Below are 26,632 nucleotides of genomic sequence, written 5' to 3' on the forward strand. Positions count from 1 at the left end.
CGAACGCACTCCCACAATCACGCGAGACGCCTCCCGTGACGAATGCCCCGGTGGGTTGACAAAGGGCCTCCCACTGGAGGCGGTCCGAGGGCGATAAGTTGGCCTGGAAGATGGTCCACAGCTGTGCTAAATGGAGGGAAGCCGGCTGGATGTCGGCCCTTCGCACTAGAGCCGTGAACACGGGGCCACCCTCACCCCCACCGGTCCCACCCACCGTCGACAACCTGCAGTCCTTCCATATGACACGGGGGTAGTGGCTAGCGAAATAATGATAATTCCGAGGCGTCTGCGGCGAACGCCATGCCGCGCCAAAATCCCAGCCGCAGAAGATCAGGCGCTTAACACGGATTTCGGGTGACACCATCTTCACCGAGTACAGTGCCAGATACGCATTGAAAATGTTGTCCGGCACGGCGGTACGAATGCACACGGTGTCGATACGCCTGTCGACGTACTTTAGCAAACAAGCCAAAATCGCGTGATCCATTTCGGATGGACCACGGAGTATCGGGCCGAAATCCGTTCTGCCGAAGGTAACGCAGACGTCCTTGCACAACCAGCTGGAGGTGACAGTAGCGTCCCACAGGTAGCAGATACGGCGGCAGCGTTGCCGCGGAATAGTGTCCATAGTCCATACACTGGAAGATCTCCATGAGCAGCTCCACTGGTAACGGGATCCCTTGGGCAACCCGTTCTTCAACCACAAGGTCACTAGTGGGGACTGGGCAGCGGGAAACCGCTAGGATGCCAGAGTCCTGTTGCTGCGCTTCGGCGGTATTTTTCACATCCACCATGAGCATCGCCTAGACAAAAATACAGAATAACTTTAAGGGATTTGGCCCGGTACATAGCACCAATTTCGTGTACATCCAGGGGAAGTTTAGCTGTTGCGCACTCCCAAACACTATTTTGTATTGCTTTATGGTATTTTGTAGCCAAAAGAATTGTATACCAAGAGTAGGTGAGAAAACCGTTTGCGCGCGCAACATCCGGTTGCGGAGTTATGAGGGTGTGAGACGAGGCTCACTAGCGTTCACGCCCGTGGCGCTAGGCGCTACGCCTTCGGATTACGGTCTGTGACGTGTCTCGCTCTGATTGGCTAGCTTGAGTTGTGTTAGTGGGCGCGGCTTAGCACGTGCTGCACAGTGTTACACACTGTTGAATTGGTTCTACGATTTACGATCGAGCTGTGCCGATCACTTGTTGATTTCTGGTCTCCAGACTTTCAATATTATTAAAAGTCAGCTATTAGCGGTGCGACGTTTCGCGATTCCGCGTAGTTCGCTATACTTATCGCATAGCTCACTCCACGGGATAGATTCCGTTTCTGTCTCCGTATCTGGATCACAGTTGGATCTAGCATTAGATGGTAGCAGAGCCGACAGCGGTTCTCTGATTGAATTGATCTGATCTGATTTGAATTGTGTCAGGCAAAATTGGCCTGTTATTTGACGTGTTACCCGCGACCAGCAAGGCGCAGGTCTGTGTGACAGCAAAGCGCATACCACAAGCGGTGCAATTTCCTCCAACGGACGCGGATTTCCAGCTTCGGTTTTCGGTACGGTATCTTCAGCGAAGAACCGTGCTGTTTCCTTAGCTGTGCAAGAGTGCAAGAGTTCAGTCGCCAGTGTTCCTCGGTGTAGAGTCTTCAGCGAAGACCTACACTGGTGTCACTGGTACTCGGCAAGGATTCAGCGAATCCTAAGCCGTGGGCCACAAGCGGCGAAGCGCCAAAAGGGGCGCACGGAAGAGACCAGATCAGACTCCTCCAAATTGGAGTAGAGCACAACTACTGTTGCTACGGCAGTCAGCCGGCACAGTAGCAGACTAAAAGCGTGCGGCACAACCGCTACGGAAAAGCGGCAGCGCGGGAGCGGATTGTGGAGAAGAAATTGGATCATCTGGATCACTTTCCCGTGGAAAGGACGGTTGACAGGTAGAAAAACGGTTATTAATTACGGGATTGGTTAGCTGGTAAAATTGGCAATTTTCATTGGTCCGTTCTGAGCTGAGCATAGACGTAGGCGGAGTTTTGCACACGGCGCGCATGTCTGGCCGTTGACCGTGACGTCAGGCAGATATAAAATTTAAATGGAATAACGTGATTGGTCAGTTATCGGAGCTGTGATTGGTCGAAATTTGAACTGAATAATTTGAGCTAGCGAACCAATAGTAACGAAGTAAACAACGTAAATGGGGATTTTCCATTGAACTTGAGCTGTAATGGGAAATTTGAATTGAGACGCGATATTTAGAAAGGGAAAGTGACCTTTAACCAAAATTGAGCTGGAAAGTGACCTTTAACATTGAGCTGGAAAGTGACCTTTGAGCTGAGTTGGAAGTGACCTTTATCAAAAGTTGGAACTGATTAAGTTGACCCAAAAAGTGACCTTTTAACGAAGTTGAAATCGAGTCAGTTAGTAGTACAGCGATATTAGCAGCTGTAGAATTTTATTCGTAAAAGTGTTCTGAACTGTAAAAAGGCTCTCGAAGTTTTGTCTGAAAAGTGACCTTTAGGGCAAATCTCTCGAACTTTTTATCGAGAAAGTGACCTTTAAACGGAACTTAGCCGAAATTTTTCAAACGAAAAGTGACCTTTAACAAGGACTTGATAAAGTTCGAAGTAAAAGTGACCTTTAGGGCAACTTTTTAAAACCATACAATAACGTGCGTGTGAGAACAATTGACAGGAGCGTCCAAGTTATCCGATCAACATGGACAAAGATAATGAGGAACCGACATCACACAGCAGCCAGGGAAGCAGGAGCTCCCGAGGATCACAGCAAAGCGCAGTTGATCCTTATAAAAAGGAATACAAGTCGCTCGCGCGTCCAGTCGGACATGACAGACAGACCCGAGCGGCTGTGACCTTTGCAAGGAAGGACATCAAAGGCAGCGACAGCACGTACCAAGTGGCGCTTGGAGCTACACAGAACGAAGAGAGCTCCAGCGGAGACGGAAAGCAAACCCCCGCGTCTGTGGCGGGAGGAAAACCGATGAACCAGACAAAGGTCACTGGGGAGGAAAAACCCACAGAAAAGGAAGTGGAGGCAGTCGGGGTATCCCAGCCAGATACCACCACTGTCAGAATAAACGAGCAGGATAAAAATGTGAACCTGACTCAATCGGGAGGTGAAAAGACAAAGGTCACCGAAGAGGAACTGGCTGAACTCGGATTGAGTGACCTTTCCTTGAATGACAAAACGGCAGACGATGACCTTTGGGCAACTCCAATGGTCTCAGATGAATCCAATGAATCGTACTTCACGGATGATGAAACGACGATGAATATGTCGTTCCAATCCGCGATGAGACAAGCTGACCGTGCTGAAGAGATGACACCGTTTAAGGACATACCCGAGAACCTTATTGAACGAACAAAAACTGGAAAGGTCATCAACGTAAGATCACCGTCACCGAACAGTCCCACGGCAACTTTGAGGAGACGTGTCAGTGAATTGGAAAAGGAACTTGAAAATAACGAATGTCAGGCGGACAAGCGGAAACAGGAATACCGGGAAAGACTGACAACACTTGAAACCCGCCTGTTCGATCTGGAGCAGCAACAGGGTGACCTTCAAAGTGCCGCCGATGGTTGGAAACTGAAATACGAAAGACAGAAGGAATTGGCTGACGAATACTTGAAAATGGCAGATGACAGAGAAATGGAAGGTCATCTCGCAGTCAATGACCTAAATGAGAGTATGTCGGAGGAATCAGCGGAAAGGTCACGGCACTTAGCCGAATTGAAGGAGGAGTGTGACGAACTGAAACAAAAGGTCACTGAGGCTGAAACAAAAAGAGACGAATACGCGACCAAACTCGCCGAAGCTACCCAACGATTGTTGACAAATACCACTGAGGTATTCAAGCTCAGGAACGATCTGAAGCAACGGGACGAGAATATCGGAATCCTCCAACGAGAATCGAAAGGTCATCAGAGAAGAGCTGATGAAGCCGTCCAAGCGGCTAAAGACCTGAGGGACCTTACAGCCACTGAAGGAGTGAGGCTGGAAAAGGAGATAAAGCAGGTGACGGAGGAGAACAAAGAGTTGAAGGAAGATAAAGAAAAGGTCACCGCAGAGAACATTGAATTGAAAGAAACCGCTAAGACAATCGTTGAACAAGGTCTGAGATGGGAGCACGAGGCACATCTCCTTGATGTAAAGGTCACCGCGCTCGAATTGAAAGATAAAGAGTGGCAACAAGCGGTTCACCAGAAGACACAGGAAATCATCAGACTCAACACGGAGTTGATAGATATGACCCAAACGGTAATGACGGGGGAAGACGAGGTCACCCAGACAAAAAACCAGCTGAAGGCAGCAGCGGAAGAATATATAAAACTAGAAAGAGAAGTGACCCAATTGGTAGAACACATCAAAAAGACGGAAAACGATACCGAAAAGATCGTTCAAGAAAGGACATTCCAACTTCACCATCATATGCTGAAGGTTAATCAGGAAAATCAGGATTTGAAAATCGAGAAGGAAGAATTTCAACTGAAGGTCAGACGCCTCGAAGACGAGAATAAGGCCCTCAGTATGTCCAATAAACAGAAGGATGAACAACTCCTGCAATATGGAGTGAAGACGGCAATAGTGGAGTCTCCCCCGCCCAGTTATAGCAAGGCGCATGAAACGGGCAAAAGCTTCCACTTTGAGATGCCGCTGCGAACTGGCACCGGTAAAGGAAGCATTAAAACGGAGCGGAATGGCGAAAAGGTCAACGAGGATAAAGAGCAGCTGTCGGAAGGTTACCCGCATATGAGTCGGGGTGACCCTTCACAGTTTCCTCCGCACATCGAAACGAACGTCTTTGTCAACGAAGGACGACGAGACGAACAATCCAGTCGACAAGAGCGCCCAAGGAAGTCCCGCTACGCAAAGGAGAGGCGTAATACAAATGACGACGAAAGTGGCGAAGAGGAAGAGGATCAGAAAGTGCAATCGGGATTTGCATTAGCAAAAGCACTCAACTCCATGGCTCGAAAAACGCCACTGGTGACCTTTGATGGTAGTCGCGATACAGTGAATGGCTGGACGAGGCTGGTAAAAGACACTCAACGAACATACCAACTTACCGATGACCAGATCATGATCGAAATAGCCAGCGCAGTGAAAGGTCCTGCTAAAACCTGGTTTGAAAGCGAAAAAGATATCGCATCAGAAGACGGGATTGAATATTCAGTAACAGAATGGATGGACAAGTTTAAAGATGAATACGGTGATCGAGATGAAGAAGTCCTAGGTTTACGTGAGGCCTACGCAAGAAAATTTGAACTCGGAAAGGAATCGCTTGACCAGTACTATCAAGCGATGATGCGATTCAAAGCAAAACGGATTATTACGGAAAAACAAGCAGTGGGCTTCCTGATCGAAGGATGTAGAGTGGATAATGAACTCTACAAGGCTTTGCGTACACAGAAGTGCAGAACGCCAACCGATGTAAAGGATTTCTTCAGACACTGGGCAACGGGAGAAGAGAAATATAAGGCGCCTAAAGGTCAACGTAACCAAGATTACGCGACAATTCGGTCTGGCCCCGTTGAGAATGTGCCACAACAAAGGATGGCGGCAGTACCAGTTCAGCAGCCGGTTGAATACCGTGTGGAGACTCCGGTCAGAGAGGTCATGGAAAAGGTGACCTTTATCGACAGTCAGACGGGACAGCCAATAACATATGCGATGGTCGCGGCGATACAAGCGGCGGCTCAAGTGAGACCGGCACCTCAGAATGTGGCCCCACCGATACCACAGAACGTGGCCCCTATCAATACTGGGTTACCACAACAGGGAAACGGCAACTTTGTTGGAAATGGATATGGAAATGGGAACTGGAACGGAGGTCAAGGAAACTTCCGAAACCAAGGCCAAGGACAAGGCAACTTCCAGCCGAACAGAGGAAACCAGAATAACTTTCAACAGAACCAGGGGTCACGAACGGAATTTAAGTTCCAGATGATTGATGGATGGGTGGCGAACAATGCGCAGATGTGCCAGTACTGTATGTATGGCAACCACCAGACGCAAGGATGCAAGTTTGCCAACACACCACCGGACCAGAACCCGAACCTGTTTGCCTTTAACGAGTGGCAACGACTGCGCGGGCTTGGTGGTTGGCGCCTAGCGGTGAATAACGGATATGACCTCATCGCCCAATGGTACCAGCACAAAGCAAATTTCCAGAATCAGCAAGGAAACGGAAATTATGGAAACAGAAACGGGGGGCAAGGCGGTGGCAACCGTGGCGGCTTCCGCGGCGGCTTCAGAGGAAGAAACAGAGGCTTCGGTCGTGGAAATTGGAACGGTGGCAACCGAGGCAACGGAAATGGAGGTGGCCAAGGAAACTACCAACAGGGTGGTGGCCAATACAATAATGGCGGCGGCGGACAGAATATGAACTCGGCTAATGATATCGGACAACAACAGGGAAATGTACAAGGAAATGTGCAGGGCGCTCAACAAGGAGGTGCGCCGGTTCAGGGAAACGGGCAAGATCAGTAGGCACCGGTGAGCCTATTGATCGACCCGACCCGAAACCACCGGATAAAAAGGGAATGGAAAGGTCACCACTGCAGAATGGTACTGCAGTGAATGTGACCACTGCAACGGCTATAAGGATGCCGTCAGCGCAAAAAGAAAGTGGACCGGCTATATGGATGCCGCAACCACAGCAAACGGCTATACGGATGCCGCCACAGCAAATTGAGACGGCTAAATGGATGTCGTCATTGCAAAAGGAAATTGAAACGGCTATAAGGATGCCGTCACAGCAGCAAAAAGAACTGGTTATCGGGAAACCAGTACAAGTGGATAAAAGGTCACCGCAGAATGGTACTGCGAGTGGAAACGCGCAACGAGACCAAAGGTCACCGCAGAATGGTACTGCGAGTGGAAATTGTCGTGACGGTAGCGCGACACTGCGAACAGCGCAGCAAAACGAAAGGTCACCGTATTGCAGCGAAAAGGTGTTAGCTGAACGCCGCGCATTACGTAATGCGAAGATTCAACAGGCGTTGTTGAACCAGAAGAAGCCGCAGAATAGCACTACAGAAGAGGATGAAGAAGTGCATCATTCGAAATTCCGAGAGTATATGGAAGAACGCGGCATACCGAATCACCAGAGGTCACCTTCCGTTGGAAAAGTCCAAGTGAGAAGTAAAGGAGCGAGTGCGAACGCTAAAGGTCACGGTGAAAGCGCCGTGCCAAAAGGTCAAGAAACAGACTTGACACTGCGAACAGCGCAGCAGAAGATTAGCGAACCGGCACAACAGAACTCCGACGACTCACTTGTAGATGCAGTAACGCTGCAACGGAAGGAAATATGGCGAAAAGTAGCCTACAGACCGAATGGGAATCACGGGATGTGGATACCCGCGACACCGAAAGCGAAACAAAAAGGTGGAATGTCGCAAGAAGATTACTGGGACATGCGAGAATTGCGAACACAACATGAGAGAAAACGACTGGAAGAACTGGTTACCGGGAAAGAAGTCAAAAGGTCACCGAACTTAGCTCCAGTATTCAACGCAACCGAATACAAGAATGCACAAGCTGACCTGAATAACCCGCGAAACGCACCGCCGGAAAATAAACCGCTGAATTATGGAGAAAAAGTCCCCATACAAAAGTTGACAGGTGGCGGATTTGTTATAAAGCGCAACGAAAGGTCACAGGACTTAACGCAAAATGAACAAAAGGACGGTCAAATGAAATGGCGCAAACGCAACAGAGTAGCGCAGTTGGAAGGTCACGGGACTTATCACAAGCATTGCAACAGGATGCTAATGACAAGTCACCGGCCCGAACGGACGGAATGTCTTCGCAGACTAATCCGACGAAAACGAATAATGAAGTGTCAGCAAAGGTGATTGAATGGATGACCGAAAAGGGATATGATATGGTTACATATGAAAGGTCACCAGACGGGATGAAAGACAAGGAAGCAGATGAATTGAAGCGAGCTGACCAAATAACAAGTGAAGTCATTGAGAAGTTGCGAGATAAACGAAACGAAAACCGCAAAGAGGAACTGATCCACGAGGCGATAAATGAAGTGACTAAAGGTCACGTGGACAGCACAAAAGCAAATGAGCAAGTGCAGAATGTTGAAAAGGTCACCAGCGGCAAAATGGCTGCAGGGAAGCAAGCGGATCAGAAAAAACCGCAGAAATTCTATGATGTCCGAACTGACGTCCCACACAGGATTGACAAGTTGAGGGAGATACTGAAAGGTCATAGCATTCCGGCGAAAGGACAAGTGCCTCCCGACATGGATCCGGGCCAGTATCGCTAATTCCTGTGAAATGCAAGATCCATACATTGAAGATTCAAAATGGAAAACTGCCCAAAAGAATTGAAGCGTACACTCATGAAGTGAAAGTGGGAGACATAAAGGTCAACGCAATGTTGGACACCGGCGCTGAGACGTCGCTGATCAGCAAACCGTTTTGTGAGAAGAATGGACTTCATATGCTCCCATTGCCACCAGACAGACTGGTGAAGATAAACGGAATTAGCGGAACGTCAGGATTCATGGTGACGCATTATTGCGTAGCACCAGTGACCTTAAGGAAAAAGACTAGCGAACATTCATTCTACGTCCGACCGAAGTGTGACGACGTACAGGTGCTACTGGGATTCGACTTCTTAGAGAAGAAGTTCGTACTAATGGATAATGAAGGCGAAGAGGAGAAAGAAGATGACCCGAAACCGATCGCCAAAGTTCAAGTCGGAAAGGTCACCGAACTTGTAAAACAGATGGAAAATGCTCAAACGGTTAACAAAACGCTAATCCCAGTACCAGAGGCACCGGGAAAGGCAAATGAAATGAGGGCGAAAAAAGAATTGTCACCATTTGAGCAGCTGCAAATGATCCAACAGGAGATTGAAAATACACTAAACCGGACAATGCTGACACAAAAGGGAAAAGAAAAGGTCATCCCAGTACCAGAGGCACCGGGAATGACGAGAGTGCAGCAGAACGAGATTAGCCAACGGACAATCCCGGTACCAGAGGCACCGGAGAAGAAAAGTGAAAGTGGAAATGTCAAAAAAGCGAACGAGAGGAAAAAGGAACCGCTTGCGCCAGATATGGATGAGGCGATCATATTTCTCCCGGACGGGAGAAGTATGATCGCAGATAACTATGATCAGGGAGCCACAGAAAAAGAATGTGTTAAAAAAGTTATCCCAGTACCAGAGGCACCGGGAACGAAAGATGAAAGGTCACCAGTTGAGAACTGGGCGTCAGAGCCGGATCCGAAAAATGTCAGTAAGACCTTTTTCGAACCACGATCTGCTACCGAAAATGAAATCGAAGAAAAAGATTTGCAGAGAGTACCAGAGCGTACCCCGAACTTTTTCGAACCTCGATCTGCTACCGAGAATGACGAAAAGTCACCAACACTTGAAAGGATAGCTGCCACACAGAAAGAAGCGACAGCTGCAGCGAAAGAATCGCTTGTGCCTGGCTTGGAGTGGGCAAAGTCTATCCCAGTACCAGAGGCACTGGGAGTGAAGACGGCTAAAGTCGGGAAGGACAAAAAGAGTGAAAGACTGCGGATATTGAAACGCATAGCCGAAGAAGAGCAGATGTTTGTGAGCGAATTCCGCAACAAAGCGCTTGAACAGTTGAAAGGTCACCAATTGAACAAAGAGTCAGGGATTATCGAAATATCCTCCGAAGAAGCCAGTATAACAGAAATCGAATGTGAGCAGAAAGCCACAGCACAGGAGAAGAAGGTTGCCAACCCGCAAATGAATCGAAGGATATTAACTCCAGAAGAACGAATGGGGAGTTGTGGACACGGTTACTACGAGGATCCGTGTAGAGTGCAACCACAATGGGAATGCACTGAATGTTGTCAAAACGCCTCCCAAGATGACCTTTCAGAATGGCCGAGATGTAACGCTGCATTATCAGATCTTAAAGGTCACGTCCAAAAAGAAGTGAAAAGTATCATGCGGACAAACGAAATGTGGAAACCACATATCGAACGGTATCATTGGAATAGATATCGGACTTGGTTGTCATGCGTAAAAAACTTTATTACGGGGAGAGGAAAATGGTTAAACCATTGGCAACAACGCGCGGATAATGGAATTCAAGATCCCTTTGACCAGGTAAAAACGAAAAGGAAACTTGAAAGGGAAATGGAGGTAATGAACGAAGAAGTACAGCTATGGGAAGAAGCAAGAATAGAACTGTTCTGGGACTTCCGTATAAACCACATGTACAAAGGTCAAGGGAGAACGGTTATATTCCCAACAGGACTTGGTATACCGGTATATGAATCGGTGTTGGTATTTTGTAAAGCACTCAAAGAGGACAACTGGCAGATATTCGACAAATACTGGAGGAAATTTGAAGCGGAGATTCCAACATTTGACACAAAGGAGATGCGCGAATTACAAGTAACTCGGAAAAGAAGGTCACCGGGATTGATGGAGAAGAAAAAGGTGACCTTTGCACCAGATCCAGATGGAGTCGACTACCCAGAACGAGGCGGTGATACGTGGTTCATGTACGAAACGATTCCGAGTGATGACTGGGTTACCGAAGAGCTGATGGCAAACTGTGTCTTCGTTGGTCCCAAACGACCTAAAGGTCACGAGACGGTCCAACAGGATCAAGTTGATAAAGAGACTGTGAAAGAAGTGGAAAAGGAAGAAACAGCTAAAGAGACAGCTGAAGGAGGATCGAACGAGACGGAAGAAAGTCCAAAATCAGCTTTTGACATCGCACGGATGTTAACAGATAGAGATGAAATGTGGAAGAAGTTTAAGGAGGAAGTCGAAAGGATATCGAATGAACAACAAAACCCAGTAACTGAGGCAAAAAACGGGGAAAGGTCACTCGATAACGGTGAGGAATGCCCGCCGGTCGAGTTGACCGAAAAGCCATTAATGAACCTCGAGAAAATGGAAAAGTCAAAATTGGATGAAGAAAGGTCAAACTCCGATCAATCAGAAAGGTCACCAACGAGAATCCGGGTAGCGAGGAGTCACCCGAGAATCGCCGCACGAAATGGGCGCAAGGCAAAGGAAGCGGACAAACCTCTGCTCAAAAATTCGAAAGCGAAAAAACTTAGCGATTCGCAAGAAAACGAAAGTGACCTTTCATCAGGTGATGAAGGAGTTGATGAGCGTCCACTTGAAAAGGCTGACAAAGGTCAAGCCGATGCACAGGAATACGAGAGCAGCGATTCGGACTCGGAATGGACGAGTTCAAGTGACAATTCAACGACTTCGGAAGATTCAGGTGTAAGTGACCTTTCAGAACAAGAGGACTTAATGGATCTAGACGAAGATGACGAAGTGGACGAAGAAAAAGAAAGAGAAATTAAAGTCAGAAGATTGAAAGTGGAAAAGGCTAGAATGTCGAAAAACGTGATTAAAGTCTACAGTGACCAAAGAATTAAATTGAAACCGTCAAACTGCACACGGGTAAAGGTCAAGATGGGAAAATATGCACCGGCTCAAAACAAGTTGATGTTTACACCGGTCCCACAAACCGAAACTGATGTGCAACCGTTGGCGGGAGTGACGGATCACAGAGGGAAATACTTCGAAATCGTCATTGCGAATCACAGTAGCAAATATCAAATTGTGAAGAAGAATCAACTTCTTGGATACGTTGAACCGTATGAACATATGGAAAATGTAAAGGTCAACGCTGGGACAGTAAAGAACGTGCTCGAGGACCCAGAGGTGGACGATACGACGAAAGCTGAATTGACAAAGATAATCGGAAATTTGAAACTGGGACCCGACCTAACTGAGGAACAGAAGAACGACGTGTATAACGCGTTCTGGGAATTCTGGAAGGTCTTACCGACGTCAAGGAAACCGTATGGTGATGTGAAAGGAGTCACTCACGTTATCGATACGGGAGATGCGAAACCAGTTAAATGCAACCCGGCCAGAGCGAGTTGGACAGGCCGCGAATTCATAACGAAGCATATCGAAGAGATGCTGGCACAAGATGTAATTGAACCGTCAGATGCCGAGTGGAGCTTTCCAGTCGTGCTTGCTGTGAAAAAGAACGGCGACGGAACGATGGGGACCAGATTTTGTGTCAACTACATCATGTTGAATAAGTTAACGAGAAAGAACAATTACCCGTTACCGAATCCGGACGAGTTGCTTGATGCGTGTGCAGGCAATAAGTACTACGGAAAAATGGACTTGCAAAGTGGATTCTGGCAGATCCCAATGGATCCAGCGTCAATCAACAAGACGACCTTTGTAACGCAAGATGGAATGTATCGATTCAAAAGGATGCCATTTGGAGTTTGCAACGGGCCAGCGACATTCCAATTGTGCATGGACAAGGTACTTTCGAAGGCAAAAAGAAAAGGCTGTGTCTTCGGATACATTGATGACGTGATTTTCGCCGGAAAAACTTGGGCAATCTTCATGCAGAATTTAAGAAATGTATTGATGAGCTTGGTCGAAGCGGGATTCACGATTAAGCCAACCAAGTGCGAATTTGGAATGAGACAAATGGGATTCCTGGGTCATATACTCAGTGAAGACGGAATCCGAATGGATCCTGAAAAGGTCACCGCAGTCTCAGAATTCAAACGACCTCAAACTGAAAGACAATTAAGGTCATTCCTTGGACTGGCGAACTATTACCGCAAGTTCATAATGGGATATGCACAGAAGACGTGTCACTTGTATGAACTGTTGAGACAAGACAAACAAGTGAAGAAAGACTGGACAAAGGTACACGAAGACGAGTTCAACAGCTTGAAACAACTGTTATGTGAAGGTCCAGTATTGGCAAAATTTGACCCGGCAAAACCGACCGTCATTGAATGCGACGCAAGTAAAGAAGGAATTGGAGCGGTGCTGTCACAAGATGGACATCCAATCGCGTATGCGAGTCGCGTTCTACATGGAGCTGAACGAAATTACGGCGTAACGGAATGGGAATGTCTGGCGGTAGTGTTTGCTGTCAGAAAATTCAAACCGTTTATTGATTATGCGGAATTTACTGTAAGAACGGACCACCAGGCGCTGACCAACCTATTGAGGTCAGAGACGAATAAAGTTGGAATGAACCCGCGTCTGACAAGATGGGCGATGGCACTGCAGGGTCACCAGTTTAAAATTGAATATAAACCCGGAAAGTATTGTGACAATGCGGATGCCTTATCAAGAGCGCCAATCGAAGGCCCAACGTGCCATGAAGAAGAATTCGACGAAATTCCGAATTTTGAAGATTACAAGAAAGAATTCGACACGAAAGAACCAGCAATTGAAATTGGACAGTTGTTCCTGCAGATGGTGGAACAAAGAGAAAAACGGTTAAAGGTCACCTCAGCTACGGCGAATGAGTCGGCTGAAACGGAAGCAAAAGTGAACCGAGTTAAAAGCTGGTTGCCTACCGTTAGTGACTTAAAGGTCACCGGACTTGCAGCAGATATTGAAGCTCATAACGGAAAGGTCACCGGACTTGATGAAACGGCGGAAATTCGAGATGACATTTGGGAAACAGACAAAGTGACACAAGCACTGAACGAGTGCCCGATCAAGTTGTTGAGATTCCCAAAACAGACGAAAAAGAGATATAAGCCATTACCACGATGTAAGGTCATCAAAGATTGGAATGAACTCAGTACGGCGACAGTCCGCATAGTTAACCTGCAAGGTGATGAAGAAGAAGAGGATGACTCGAATCTGCAGCTACGGAATAAACAGCTGAAAGATCCCCATCTGGCAATGATAATAGATGAATTGGAACATCTACCAGATGCTGAGACGAGATCCAAATTTGAAGTGCATTACCAGTTATGGAATGGCATACTGTACCGAGTAAAGGATAAAAATGGTAAACTAGAAAGGTCATATGTGGTGCCGTTGTCAATGCGAAGAGCGATAATCCACGCATTGCACGACGAGAAAGCGGCAGGACATTTGGGATTTGAGAAGACATTGACAGCAATCCGATTGAGATATTATTGGGATCGAATGAGTACAGATGTCAAGAATTATATAACTGCCTGTCAGGGATGTCAGTTTCGTAAGACACCGAGGAAATGCCCACCCGGGAAATTGCAGGAGATTAAAGTGGGACATCCGTTCTTCCGAGTTTACGCGGATCTGAAAGGACCGTTGTTACCAACGAAGAAACGCGGATATAAATACATAGCAGTGTTCATCGATCAGCTGACGAAATACGTGATTGCTGTACCAATGAAGACGGCTACAGCCAAAGAATTTGCCAAAGTGTTCGTCAAACATGTGATATTGGTATATGGAGCGCTGCACATCCTGCATACGGATCGTGGACGGCACTTCACAGCTGAAGTGTTGACAAAGGTCACCAATGTGTTTAAGATTAAACACACATTTGGAACAGCATATCATCCAGAAGGTCAAGGCCAAGTGGAGAGACAGATGCAAACGATTGCGGATGGTTTGGCACAGTACCTGAAAGCAGGAAACGAAAGAAAGTTTAACAAGTACCTTCCATATGTTATTTCTGCGATGAACAGAGTCGTACACGCCACAACTGGATATTCAGCATATTACATGCTGCACGGCAGAGAAATGACAATGCCGGAAGATGTGGTCACAAAGACGAATATCCCAGACGATTATGGGACTCCCGACGAATGGGTAGAGACCATGAAAAAGAACTTGACCTTTGCAGAAGAAGTGGCAAAATGCAACATTAAAGATGCTTACGAAAAGAACGCAGAGATCTACAACAAGAGGAAGTCAGAACCGAATTTCAAGGTGGGCGACCTTGTGTTGATACGACTCCCGAAGGATACGAAACAAGGAAAGAAAGAAAATCAGTCGGACTTCAAGTCGAAATACGATAAAGTGTGGAAGATCCTCAGTTTCCCGCCAACAAACGAAGCGGAGGTCATTGAACAGAATCCAAAGAAGGAGGCAGACTTGAAAGTGGTCTCAATTGACCGGTTGAAGTTATGGCACCCGCCATTGCCGGACAAAGACGCAGAGCGTCAGTCCCAAAAAGCGACCTTTTCCGAACCACCTCTGCTACCCGAAAAGGAAACGTCGGAAGAAGGTAAACCCAGTGAAGCCGAGCATGCTCCGAAAAACGATACCAGTCAATTTTTCGAACCACGCTCTCTGCTACCTGATACAGGAGCGGATAAATCAAAAAAGAAGAGAGGGAGACCGAGGAAAGAGGATAAAGACTTTGAGACAGCGGTTACAATAAAGTTGAACGCAGAAGCCGGGAATCTGGCAGAAAGGTCACCAGAGACGGGTGACCTTCCTGTCACATTACCGAATCGCCAGAAGGAGGGCGAAGTACCAGAGCGTACTTCAAAAAAGGACTTGCAACAATCCTTTTTCGAACCACGCACTGCTACGATGAATGATAATGACCTCATAGAAACAAGAAAAGAGGAAATAGAAGCGGTCAAATCAAAAGCTGAACAATTGGGCCGTGTTATAACGAAAGCCATCGAGGAGAGAAAGACTAAGCAGAAGAAAAAGAAACTGACTCCTACAGAATTGCTGACCCAGAAAGGCGAAGTTGAAGATGCGGCCGACAAAGAACTCCTTGATCGGATAACTAAAGGACGCAAAGAAAATTAACCCACATAAATACGAATAAGGGGTTACTTCACTAAAAATAGGAGTTGGGATGGCGTAAAGGAAAGGTCATTACTGTTAAAAAGCTAACCACTGTTGTTTCATTATTACAGAAGGTAAGCTAAGTTAATGGACAGATTGGAACGACAGAATTCAGAGAATTCGGATTCGGAAAGTATAGGAAACCCGTTAAAGACATCGACCCCAAAGAGAATGGAAGGCGAATATGGATACGACACTTCATATGGCGAAGGGTCGACGTCGTCGGCAGGAACGGCACAGAACGAGCCAGGCCAGGGAGGTTATTATGGCGGCCCGGAGTATTATGTGTATCACGATCCGGGACAGCAGACGACTTATCAAGATACGGTTAACTGGGTGCACCACGGCTTACCTGCCGGAACCCAGTATTCGGGACAAATAACGAGCGTCCCTTATCAATCGCACCCAGGATCGTATACCTCACTGATGGGACCACCGCAAGTGATGGGATCGGCAAGAATGTTGATGCCGCCACCGCAACAGACTACACCGAGTCGGTTTATGGGATATGGAGGATTGGGTGGAATGTTAGCGACCCCAGTGCAGTCACAGAGGGCTTCGCCGATCTTGCCACCCTTCCCGGAAACAGGAGGTTTGTCATTGTCGGACATTGGAGCACCGCGGTTGAGAACGCCACAGCAATTGGGAGCACAAAGACCTCATCGGAACTCGCCACAGAAAGGAGGGAGGCGAGGAGGAAATCGATTTGATTCACCACGACCGCGAGGCGTACTGCCGTCGCTGGGCCCAAAATTGGAGCAGGTCGGACCAGATGGTCTACGGGCAACGCCCCCGGGTGAACCAACGGTGCATGATTATTCACCGAAACTCCCGCTAGATATGAAAGACGATGACGCGCGATTGAACGTGATAGCGAGCAACGAGGAAGGATTGACAGCGGCTGATACAGCGGCCATCCAGGATTTCAACCGTATGTGTCGGGATCTCTATCGAATCCATATGCGAGTTGAAGATGAACATGCATTCTATGGGAGATTAATGAGTTTGGATGCGATTATTGAAGCAGTCCATATCGCGATGAAGGAAAAGACTAAAAGCATCGAAGTGAAACGTAAAGAGTTGGCGATCAGAATCGCCTCGATGAAACAGTACCATCCGGCTCTAACCAACAGAAAATGGCCGCCGATGATTGAGAAGATACAGATGTTCCTTAAGACGATTCCTAAAGAAACGGGACCCTCAGCAAGCAGCGCGGCAGGGCCATCACGGGCATCAGTCGAAGCACCAGTAGAAGAGATGTCGGATAGTGCTCTCATGGAAACAAAGAGAAAGATTGAGATAGAATTAACCAAACGAGCAGAAAGGTCACGGGCCAGTTCAACCGCAGGATCAGTACGGGGACGTACCAGTTCGGTTACGGAGCCGTCTAGCGGGACCGTAAAGAGCGGAAAAAGAGTAAGGTCACCGACGACAAGTCCAAGGGAAAGTGACAAGAAGGAACAGCGAACGAAAAAGGTCACGACGAGTAAAGCCCCGGTTCCAGTGGGTAGAAAGAGCGCACCACCCACGCCGCCGGGTCCTGAAGCTGTTTCAGTTCGACTTCCGAAGTGCCGGACTTTTACAGTCAAATACACTGGAACTGACCATAACGAACGAAAGGTCACCGCTCGGATAGTCGATAAAAGAACGAATAAGGAGATTGACTCATATAATCCCCTAGCGGACAAGTCAGTTAAGACTGAGATCGGGGAAAGGTCAAAGACGGAAGTCAATGAGGCGTTACAGTTCATTCCCCCGGAAGAGCGTCATAATCCGAGAGTTCTGATCCAGATGATGAAGCACGTGGTGTCCAAAGTTGCGGTCGAAGAAAACGCGTGGATCCGCATCAAAGTGGGCACAAATGATGACCATCTGGCATACACATACACAGTGGATGGGAAATTGCTGACGAAAGAGAGAGTTCGACCAAAACCGACAGCAGACCCAGACCCGAGTAAACGAACATTGGAGGATTATGAGTCGACCATGAAATATACCGATGGAACGTGCAGAAAAGTGACGCTGACAGTCCACTTCGGCGATGGGACAACGGAGTGTATAACCGCGGTAATTGTTGATCCGATCACAGGAGATCCGATTCCATACGCTCCATGGGACGTGTCAGAGGAAAGCGCCGAGCACGCCAATCGCGCAGCACTTGAACAGTTGTGGAACTTAATACCAGTAAGTCAACGTCAGGATCCTCTAGTTCAAGCGAATACGCTGATCAGCATGATGCGACATCGAACGGAGATAGACGAAGCTCATTTCCGACTCACAAGAAAAATGGAAAACGGAGCGTACAAGACGGTGTTTTATGACGCAAAGAAAAACCCCTTATGGGAGATCGTCACACAGGGACAAACGAAAGAAACACCGCACTTGGAAAGTCGGGCCCTAGACCCGGCACAAGAAGGTGGAGCCGGAGAGATGGCAGAGGCCTCCGTAGCCGAAAAGGCAGGAACGGAGAGCACCCGGAGACCATCGGAACTGGACGAATCAGAAGAGGAGGAAGCTGACGATGATTCGGCAGAGGAACAGGCTGACGAAGACGACGACAGGGCCGAGGAGCCCGCGGAAGATAAACAGCCTCCAAAAGTGGTCGTTAAACCGAGGAAAGCGGCTAAACTAGAAGAGGCCATGAACCGTGAGAGGGCTAAGAAAGGCGACTCCCCAAAGAAACGAAAGGAAGCCGAAGATAGGAAGAAAAAAAGCGGTGACGATAACGAGAGCACAAGCACGGGGAAGAAGAAGGAAGAAAGGAAGAAAAAAGACGAACCGCCCTCTCATGATGTCGAAATATTGGATGAACCAGTCGCCGAAGTTGAAGAAAGGTCACCGCAACCTGTAACTTCAAAGAAATTTATTATCGAATCGGCCACATCAAAGTTAAAGGTCACCGAGCCCGAGCCGTCAACATCTAAAGGAAAGGTCATAGCTGTGAAACAGATTGTCCCAGTGGTTATCTCGGCATCTACTACGAAACAGCGTAAGGAGAAAGGAATGCGAGAGAAGGCAAAACGAGAAACGTCTCGTGAATCGGAAGCATCGGAAGTAAGCCTTCCAAGTACTTCGACGGTTAGCACGAGATCACATACGGACCCGAAAACGACTAGATCAAGAACCGTCGAGCCAGGAAGCCTAGCGGAGGCTCTTGAAAAAGGGAAAAAAGCAAAGAGCGAACCCGTAAAATTGAAAAAGAAAGGAAAAGAGGCCAGGAAAATCGATGCATTGGCGATGGCTAACTACATCGAACCGGATGGAGAAAGTGAACTTGATTATTCGGGAGACGAAGCGGAATTTGAAGATCCCGATAATGATAATCTGACCACAATTGATGAAATCATTGACGCATTCAATGGAGCGGAGAAGAATTTTACACGGATACGAACGACATCAGTGACGTCAAAATTCAGAACGGGCTTAAAGAAATATTTGAGAAAAGAAATGCACCGTAGCTTCACCAAACAGAAGTTTGATGTAGTATTGGAATACGCTCGGAATGCGGGAAAACTCCTCCAGAAACACCCGAATTTCGCGTATAAGGCTAAATTATTCAGGCCGTCAAGTGCGGACAAGTCGCTGACGACTCCAAACGAAGATCCCTCAATGCGAGTAGAAAGGGCAGTCGCGGGAATGACAAGCCCGTTGGGGTCAACGAGTCACCGGATCAGCCAATACATTAATGCCGTGTGGAATGACGGAAAGGGCTTGATAAAGGAAATCGACACGGCCACTGAACGCGTGTTGCCCAGGATGATAAAACAGAACATCCTCTCCACAACGAACGCACATAAAGGTTATCCGATTCGATATACGAGAGTAGGCTTGATACCGCCGGAAAAACAAGTCCACTGTCATATGTCCGATAGTCAGGAGATGGATAAGGTGCCATCGAGTGGAGATCCGACAACTCCCATACTAAATCGGATCGCACAGTTAGCAGCCGACGAAGAAGCCATCCAGGCTTCTTCTAAGAAAGTGATGAAAAAGAAAGGACCAATGGACGGGGAATCGGAAGAGAGCGACGATGACAAATCAGCCCCAACGCCTTTGGAACCGGCGACAGAGAAGCCTAAAGGCCGAGAGACACCTGTAACTGCGACAGAAGAAACTCAACCGAAAGGTCACGGGACTTCGGAAAAAGGGGAGAAAGAAAAGGTCATGCTCCCAATGGACAAGGCAGCGGCAGAAGCAGAAGCCGCATCTGCGCGACAAGTGTACCAGAAATCATTGTTCGCACCGTTGAAAGAGGCTTTTGAGAAAGAGCGGTCGAAGTCGGCAGACGAAGTGGGAGGTCATGAGACTTTACCACAGAAGGAGAAAGCTGATGAACCGAAATCGGCACAGTCATCATCCGGCTCGCTGGCAAAATTGAGGATTGACGAAACGGAGAGAACAGACCCAACAGACTCGGCAATATCCCCCCAGAAAACGGAGACTAGCGGTATAAAAACAAAAGAACCGACAGATTACACGCTAGGCGCACCATTGGATGTGACTAACCGGACATGGAGCGAAGTCCAAGCGGCGCTTCAGAACATTAGAGAAGGCGAAATGCTCGGACCAGACTTGAAAAGGCAGGTCGCTGAAAACTCGAATGGAAGATCCTCACTCAGCATGACCGAGCGAGTTTTGAAACGGGCATATAAGGAAGGAAGACTGGGATGTAAATACGACAAAGACAACAAAATTATTTACTATATTCCGAAACAGGGCACGGACCGCACACCCAGACTCAAAATGGAACTGGAGGCCTGGAAGATAGCCATCACAGATGTGGCTTTGGACGCCATTGGCGGTACTAATGGGGCGTCATGGAATGACCTTTCGAACTTCATGGCCGTCCATTACGAACTGGGAGAGTTGAACATTGAAGATGATAAAGAATGGATTAAGAATGCCGTTGAAGCATTGATAGCAGATGAAGTACTTCATATTAACCAGGACGGCCGAATTGACTTCAAGCCGTATAAACCGCCGGCAAAGGAGTCTGAGTGAAGGGGACGAGTGTAATGTGCAGCGAGTAATGAACCCTGCATATTACAGAGAAGCATAAAATAGTTAAAAACGAATGAGAAAAGCTTTATGGCAAATTGAAAGAGAAAAGGTCAACGCGGGCAGTAGCGGCGATAAGACTAATAGAAAGGTCACAGTAGACAGAAAGTGCTGATAACGTGAGAAAGGTCACCACGTTACAGTGATAGAAAGGGCAGCAGGAGCTAGGAAAGTCTCAGCTCAGTAACGGAATAGGCGCAAAAATGCTAGAGAAGCCTTGATAATGGATAAAGAATGGAAACGATTTATACAGAAACATTACTATGATGGATTGTTTTAATTGCAGATTTTAAACGGAAGATGGCACAAAAAGGTCAAGCCAACCGACGAGACCAGGGAACACTTCAAACGGACGTCGATCAGTCTACGGGCTATAACCCAAAGTGTCCGGACTGTTTACGGAATAATAGAAAAGTTGACAAAAAGTTTCCGTGTTACGCTTGCGTTCACAAGTTGGGTGACCCACACATCGTTTCACTCGTGGGACTTATGGAAGCTAAACGGGGGAACATGGACGTTTTTCGAAACCTCATCAGCGCGAGGAACTATGGCAGCATTCCAGTTGAAGAGCGGATGCTACTTGAGGATCGTTACCGGGAAGCGATCCAGAATCATGAAAGTGGCTGGGATGAGACTTTGGAGCCATTGAAATGCCCGCAAACGGATGCATACCGTAAGAAGTTCGAGGAGGACCAGGAGAAAATGCGACGGCAACAGCTGGAGGACGAACTCCGGGCAAAGATCAATGCGGCGAATCAAAAGGCGAGCGAACAGGCCGCAAGAGAGGCGCTGCCAAATCCGTCGAGTTCAACTGTACCGACAGCCAGCCTCAACGAAGAAGAAGCGCAACTTACACGTCAGTCTCTTATCATTCAGATTGACACTCTGACGAGTGATCCGGCCGCTATGCAACAGGAACTATTTGATGCGCTGTTGCGGGAGAAATTGAGACTGCAGAAGGGTTTCGCCCCAGCACCGTACATAAAGAAGGCAATTGAAGAGCGTATGGAAGACCTGCGCAAATCCCGCCAGAACGAGAGCAATGTTCTACAGGCGCTCAGAGGATTTAGACGAGATGACGTGTTTACACGACCCCGTTCACCGCCGCATAGAGAAAGGTCACGCGGACATTCACGTGAACACGAGCGGACTTCAGAAAGACGAAGCGAAAGGTCACGTGAACACTCCCGCGAAAGGACACGGGATTATCGTAGCGAAAGGTCACGCGAACGTTCCCACGACAGAGATTACCGTGGCGGAAGAGGATGGGTGCGCCATGGAAATGAGATAACGGAAACAAGCATTCAGCGGAAAATCGATACGGCAAAGATTTTGGCCGCGACAAGAGGACGTGAAGAGCAACGGCGTGCGGAGACTTACCGCACAGAGCCTGAAAAGAAAGGTCATCAGGTGCCGTTGGAAGTTGGATTCCGTAACCGTAACGTTAGGATGTCAACACCTGAAAGGTCATGGGACAAAAGACGCGAACATACGCGAAATCGAACGCCAGACCCACAGGATAGACGATGGCAGGAAAGAGCCAAGTATTACGCGGGTTTTGAATCTGGCGCGAGTAAAAGGTCATCAAGCGCGGAAAGGGAAGATTCACCCCCAAAATACCAAAGGATGGAATCAACGGTCCACGTGGTGGATCCAATCATTAGCACTGCACAAGAAGATGACCCAATGGAAGGAGCCAGTTCAGTCGCAGAAGTGTCCCAGAATGTGACCCATCGACGAAACGTAATTCTGGACAGCGACCCCCAACCGGCTACACCGGCGAGTAATGAACCGCCGCAGTTAGAATTAGGAGAACGGAGCGCACAAGAAAGTCAGCGCGCACCGGATGAACGTCGTGAAGCCGATCGACGAACGATTTCTAGGTTCAATAATCGACACCCGGACACGATCGACATGGTATACGATATGCGCGACACCGACGAACAAAAGACGGAAATTTGCCGATATATGGGGATTGAAGATGATTCGGCAGAGGCGAATAAGATTCACACGATTCTGAATCAGCTTCGCCAGTTTTTACTCGATTCTGGGTACGCGAGAGAGATTAAGAGGGGAGTGGAAGAAGGAACTTTTCGTCGACTATACATTCCTCGTGACTCTGCGCGAGATTGTTATCTCCCCATCCGACGAAATGGATTACACAGTTTGCTGGATTTGAGCCTATTGGACGTGCCATTGGACACGACTGACCCAGTCGGGATGACACAATTTTATTACACAGACTATGATGAACGACAGGAATATGTGGCTCAGTTCGTCTTACGACACATAAATCCGGCCTTCAAGTTGCTTGCAGCTAGAGCATCCATCGGATTACAGGTGGATCCCACAGACCATGCCGCAAAAAGGATGGGGCAGAAGGTCTTCGCTGCGAGATTGGCACACTATAAAACACAGAACCAGTTGGTTTCCAACACAATGAAGGACGACATCCCGCCACTTTTCCGACCTCACGTGGTTAAGTTGGGAGAGCCTATGGAACATGTTGGAATAGCCCACACGGCTCGGAAGGCGTTGAAAAAGTGTAGGACACGAAGGGAAAAGGGAAATCTTACACAGCGCCATGCCTCCCAGGTCGAAGAGCGGATTAATAAGATCAAAGATACTATGGGAAGCGATTATGTTGAACCAGTGGACGGAGTAGACGTCTACATTAACGAATTTCTGGTGAATAAAGGCGACCGACGCCCAGAACGCGCCCCTAACCAGATAGGACGACGCGGCCTAAGAAACCAGCAACTCCGCGATAACCTCGCTGATGTGCAACGGCGACTGGCGGACGACCCTAATAACCGAAGACTGCGACTGGAAGAAAATGACGCACGCCACCGGGTAGAGGCGGTTAAACGCAGTCGCCAAGGGAAAGGTCGCGGTCAGCGAGAAGTTGACCCGGAAAAGGTCATAGCAGTTGATTCCACGGAACCAGTTGACCGAACGTCTGACCGCAATCAACCAGAAAGTTCTAAGAAGCGCCCGCCGAGAGACGGCGAGGAGGGCGACTCAAATGAAATGGAATAGTGCTGATCGTTAGGATCACACTATTAAAAGGGGCGTCTACGGCAATCGTCGGTACGTCACAAGAATGAGAAATGAGAAATGGTGTTGTATAAGGGCGACGTGACATATTAACATTAACTGCATTTGTGTATTTGTTGTTTTCAGCGTTTATAGCACAGAATCGCAAAGGATAAAGAAATCATGTGGAGCAGCGATTGGGGTTTAAATTGATTCGGTCTATTACGCCGGCCCCAAAGGAGTTGCTACGGCAGTCAGCCGGCTCTCCTCCTTAAGCGACTCAGTGTTATAAATTAGCAAGAGAAACTACGGTAATCAAGCCGGATCTCTTGAAGACGAAGATGGGCCATAAGCGGCGAAAAAGAGAAAGACAACAGGTGGAAATATTAATGGGGTTAAATTTGATTCGGTCCATTAGCCGGCCCCATCAGAGACGCTACGGTGTACTATGCCGGCCACTCTCCTTAAGCGATTCAGTGTCAAAACTTAACGAGAGAAATAACGGTAATCAAGCCGGATCTCTCGTACGGAAGCTGGGCCACAAGCGGCGAACAAGAGTAAAAGATTTAATGTGGAAGCGTCATGGGGTAAATTTAATGCGGTAGTTAGCCGGCCCCATCAGAGATGTTACGGTAAACTCTGCCGGCACTCTGGCCGCTCGAGGCATATTGAAGTGGGATGTGCGACGGAAAGGTCAACTTAAAAGTTTTACCAGGGGGGCAAGCGAAGAAATGCTTGAAAGTCGGCAAAAATCGGCTAAGTTCCTCCATGACCTTTAATGGAAGTTTGAAGAAAAGTTGGATGACCCTTGGGATCATTACCGCCCAAGAGAGTCACCGTACCGGAATTCCAGTCGCATGACCTTTTGGGACCATTAACCCATAACGAGTCGCACATCTCAACGGATCATCTCAATAAAGGATGACCTTTATCAGGGAGGAAGCGAATTACGCTTGTCTACACGACGTCCCTCCATGACCTTTAACGGATCTCATTTTTAAGTCGTACAATTGATACGCACCATATTCCAAAGATGAAGCAGTATTTCTAAGTCGTACTTGATACGCACCTGATTCTCAAAGCGGATTGTGATGTAAGTCGCACTACGGATGCGCAGAATTGCTCAACCGAGCGGAATGGGCCAAAGTGCGGAAAACGGTGGACAGGACCTGTGACCTTTACGAGTCAGAAACGGAGGATCCTAGTCTACATTTGATTAATACTTTTGTTGATCTTATAACTGTTGATCTGTTTTTGTATTAGAATTGATATGGAATAGTATTTTAATACAGATCTCTTTATTTCACATTGTGCATTTGGAATTATGTGATTAAATGGATTAAGAGATTTGATGTTTTTGAGCACGCACAGACACCGGCGACCGTCGTTTTTCGTGGATTCGGGAGTTTGTCCAGCCTCAACGGAGCTCGGCATCCCCCCAGAGGCATGTGAGACGAGGCTCACTAGCGTTCACGCCCGTGGCGCTAGGCGCTACGCCTTCGGATTACGGTCTGTGACGTGTCTCGCTCTGATTGGCTAGCTTGAGTTGTGTTAGTGGGCGCGGCTTAGCACGTGCTGCACAGTGTTACACACTGTTGAATTGGTTCTACGATTTACGATCGAGCTGTGCCGATCACTTGTTGATTTCTGGTCTCCAGACTTTCAATATTATTAAAAGTCAGCTATTAGCGGTGCGACGTTTCGCGATTCCGCGTAGTTCGCTATACTTATCGCATAGCTCACTCCACGGGATAGATTCCGTTTCTGTCTCCGTATCTGGATCACAGTTGGATCTAGCATTAGAAGGGTAACAAAATTCTAAAAAGTTTAAATGCATTCAGATGTACCAAAAGTCTCATTATGGACCGATCTCTTTCAAATTTTGTGCGTAAATGCACATAACCATGAAGATCGTTTTGACACGGATCCAGACTTCTGCGATTTTTTTCGAATTTTAAAATGAATTTTAAAATTTGTGAAATTCGTTTTAAAATTTGAAAAACATGTTAGAACAGTGTATCCGTGTCAAAACGATCTTCATGGTTATGTGCATTTACGTGCAAAGTTGTAAAGGGATTGGTCCATAATGAGACTTTTGGTACACCTGAATGCATTTAAACTTTTTGGAATTTTGTTACCCTCATAACTCCGCAACCGGATGTTGCGCGCGAAAACGGATTTCACGCCTATGTACACCAATCATTTCGCTACGCAATGTCAAAAAGCAACCCAAAAAATGTTTGAAAGTGCGCGAAAGCGAATATTCCCGTCAGTGTACACGATTTTAGCGCCATGTACCGGGCCAAATCCCTTAATCGTGCCTCGTAGAATGTTATGATATCAGTTGGAATAACGTTTCACAAAACAGTAAAAATGCTATAAGAATTAAGAATGGATACTTCGGCTTTTCTCACAATTCGGTCACTTCAGGTAAACTTTTTCATACAGTGCTTCAGTCACCTGCTGTTAAAATTTCCTGACAAACAAAAATACCAGAAATGAATAGCCTTCATAGTAAAACCTTCGCCCGTGAATTTCCACAAACTTAAAAAAATCTCCACCTAAAAAAAAACGGAAGACAGGAACTGGACCGGGTGGAATGCAGAAGAACCGCTTCCACGTATAAAAGTTATTATAAAAATTTCATACTCCAACATTTTCCATTAATTTTTATTTTGACGACTACAGACCAGCAAGAAAAAACAAAAAGCTCGTTGTGTGATCAGCAGCTTTTCAGGTGGTAGGTGGTGTAAGTGACCGGTGATCAAAATATGAAACCGTATACGGTATTTAAAGCACCCGAAATATGAGAAAAATCGAACGATGTGACTACAGTTACGTACGAGCTGAATGGCCGATAATGGCAGCCGGTGTTTCTGCTGCAAGTACAAGAGAACCTCACTCAGCAC

The 26,632-nt window shown here is 47.4% G+C and overlaps 3 protein-coding genes across 4 annotated transcripts; all 3 read left to right on the top strand.

Moving 5' to 3' along the window:
- The first annotated feature begins 1,021 nt into the window (after window positions 1–1,021).
- LOC129588857 (uncharacterized) lies at window positions 1,022–25,511 on the top strand. 2 transcript variants are annotated; one of them, XR_008690533.1, is made up of 3 exons: window positions 1,022–1,936; window positions 20,974–23,777; window positions 23,871–25,511. XR_008690533.1 is itself a non-coding variant. In XM_055483253.1 (2 exons), exon 2 carries the CDS (start codon window positions 20,988–20,990, stop codon window positions 23,724–23,726), a length of 2,739 nt encoding a protein of 912 aa, XP_055339228.1. In that variant the 5' UTR covers window positions 1,022–1,936; window positions 20,974–20,987; the 3' UTR covers window positions 23,727–25,511. The 2 variants fall into 2 exon arrangements, 1 of the variants encoding a protein (XP_055339228.1); XM_055483253.1 differs by having other exon boundaries at window positions 20,974–25,511.
- Window positions 6,350–8,298, top strand: LOC129588900 (uncharacterized). Its single transcript, XM_055483317.1, has 3 exons — window positions 6,350–6,822; window positions 6,871–7,503; window positions 8,208–8,298. Exons 1-3 carry the CDS (start codon window positions 6,560–6,562, stop codon window positions 8,296–8,298), a joined length of 987 nt encoding a protein of 328 aa, XP_055339292.1. The 5' UTR covers window positions 6,350–6,559.
- LOC129588901 (uncharacterized) lies at window positions 16,056–20,630 on the top strand. Its single transcript, XM_055483318.1, has 2 exons — window positions 16,056–20,384; window positions 20,577–20,630. The coding sequence occupies exons 1-2, from the start codon at window positions 16,056–16,058 to the stop codon at window positions 20,628–20,630; spliced, it is 4,383 nt and encodes a 1,460-aa protein (XP_055339293.1).
- Window positions 25,512–26,632: the final 1,121 nt, after the last annotated feature.

This window comes from Paramacrobiotus metropolitanus, unplaced genomic scaffold (genome assembly GCF_019649055.1).
Source record: "Paramacrobiotus metropolitanus isolate TYO unplaced genomic scaffold, Prichtersi_v1.0 Parri_scaffold0000032, whole genome shotgun sequence".
Taxonomy (NCBI): Eukaryota; Metazoa; Tardigrada; class Eutardigrada; order Parachela; family Macrobiotidae; genus Paramacrobiotus; species Paramacrobiotus metropolitanus.

What these genes read in the sequence shown, in the direction of transcription:
- LOC129588900 (XM_055483317.1), top strand. Translation starts at nt 6,560, where the DNA reads ATGGAAAGGTCACCACTGCAGAATGGTACTGCAGTGAATGTGACCACT. An exon ending in CCAGTACAAGTGGATAAAAG is followed by an intron (nt 6,823 to 6,870) that starts GTCACCGCAGAA and finishes ACGAGACCAAAG; the next exon opens with GTCACCGCAGAATGGTACTG. An exon ending in ACCGGGAAAGAAGTCAAAAG is followed by an intron (nt 7,504 to 8,207) that starts GTCACCGAACTT and finishes CGTCCCACACAG; the next exon opens with GATTGACAAGTTGAGGGAGA.
- LOC129588901 (XM_055483318.1), top strand. Translation starts at nt 16,056, where the DNA reads ATGGGACCACCGCAAGTGATGGGATCGGCAAGAATGTTGATGCCGCCA. An exon ending in GACTCAAAATGGAACTGGAG is followed by an intron (nt 20,385 to 20,576) that starts GCCTGGAAGATA and finishes CATATTAACCAG; the next exon opens with GACGGCCGAATTGACTTCAA.
- LOC129588857 (XM_055483253.1), top strand. Translation starts at nt 20,988, where the DNA reads ATGGCACAAAAAGGTCAAGCCAACCGACGAGACCAGGGAACACTTCAA.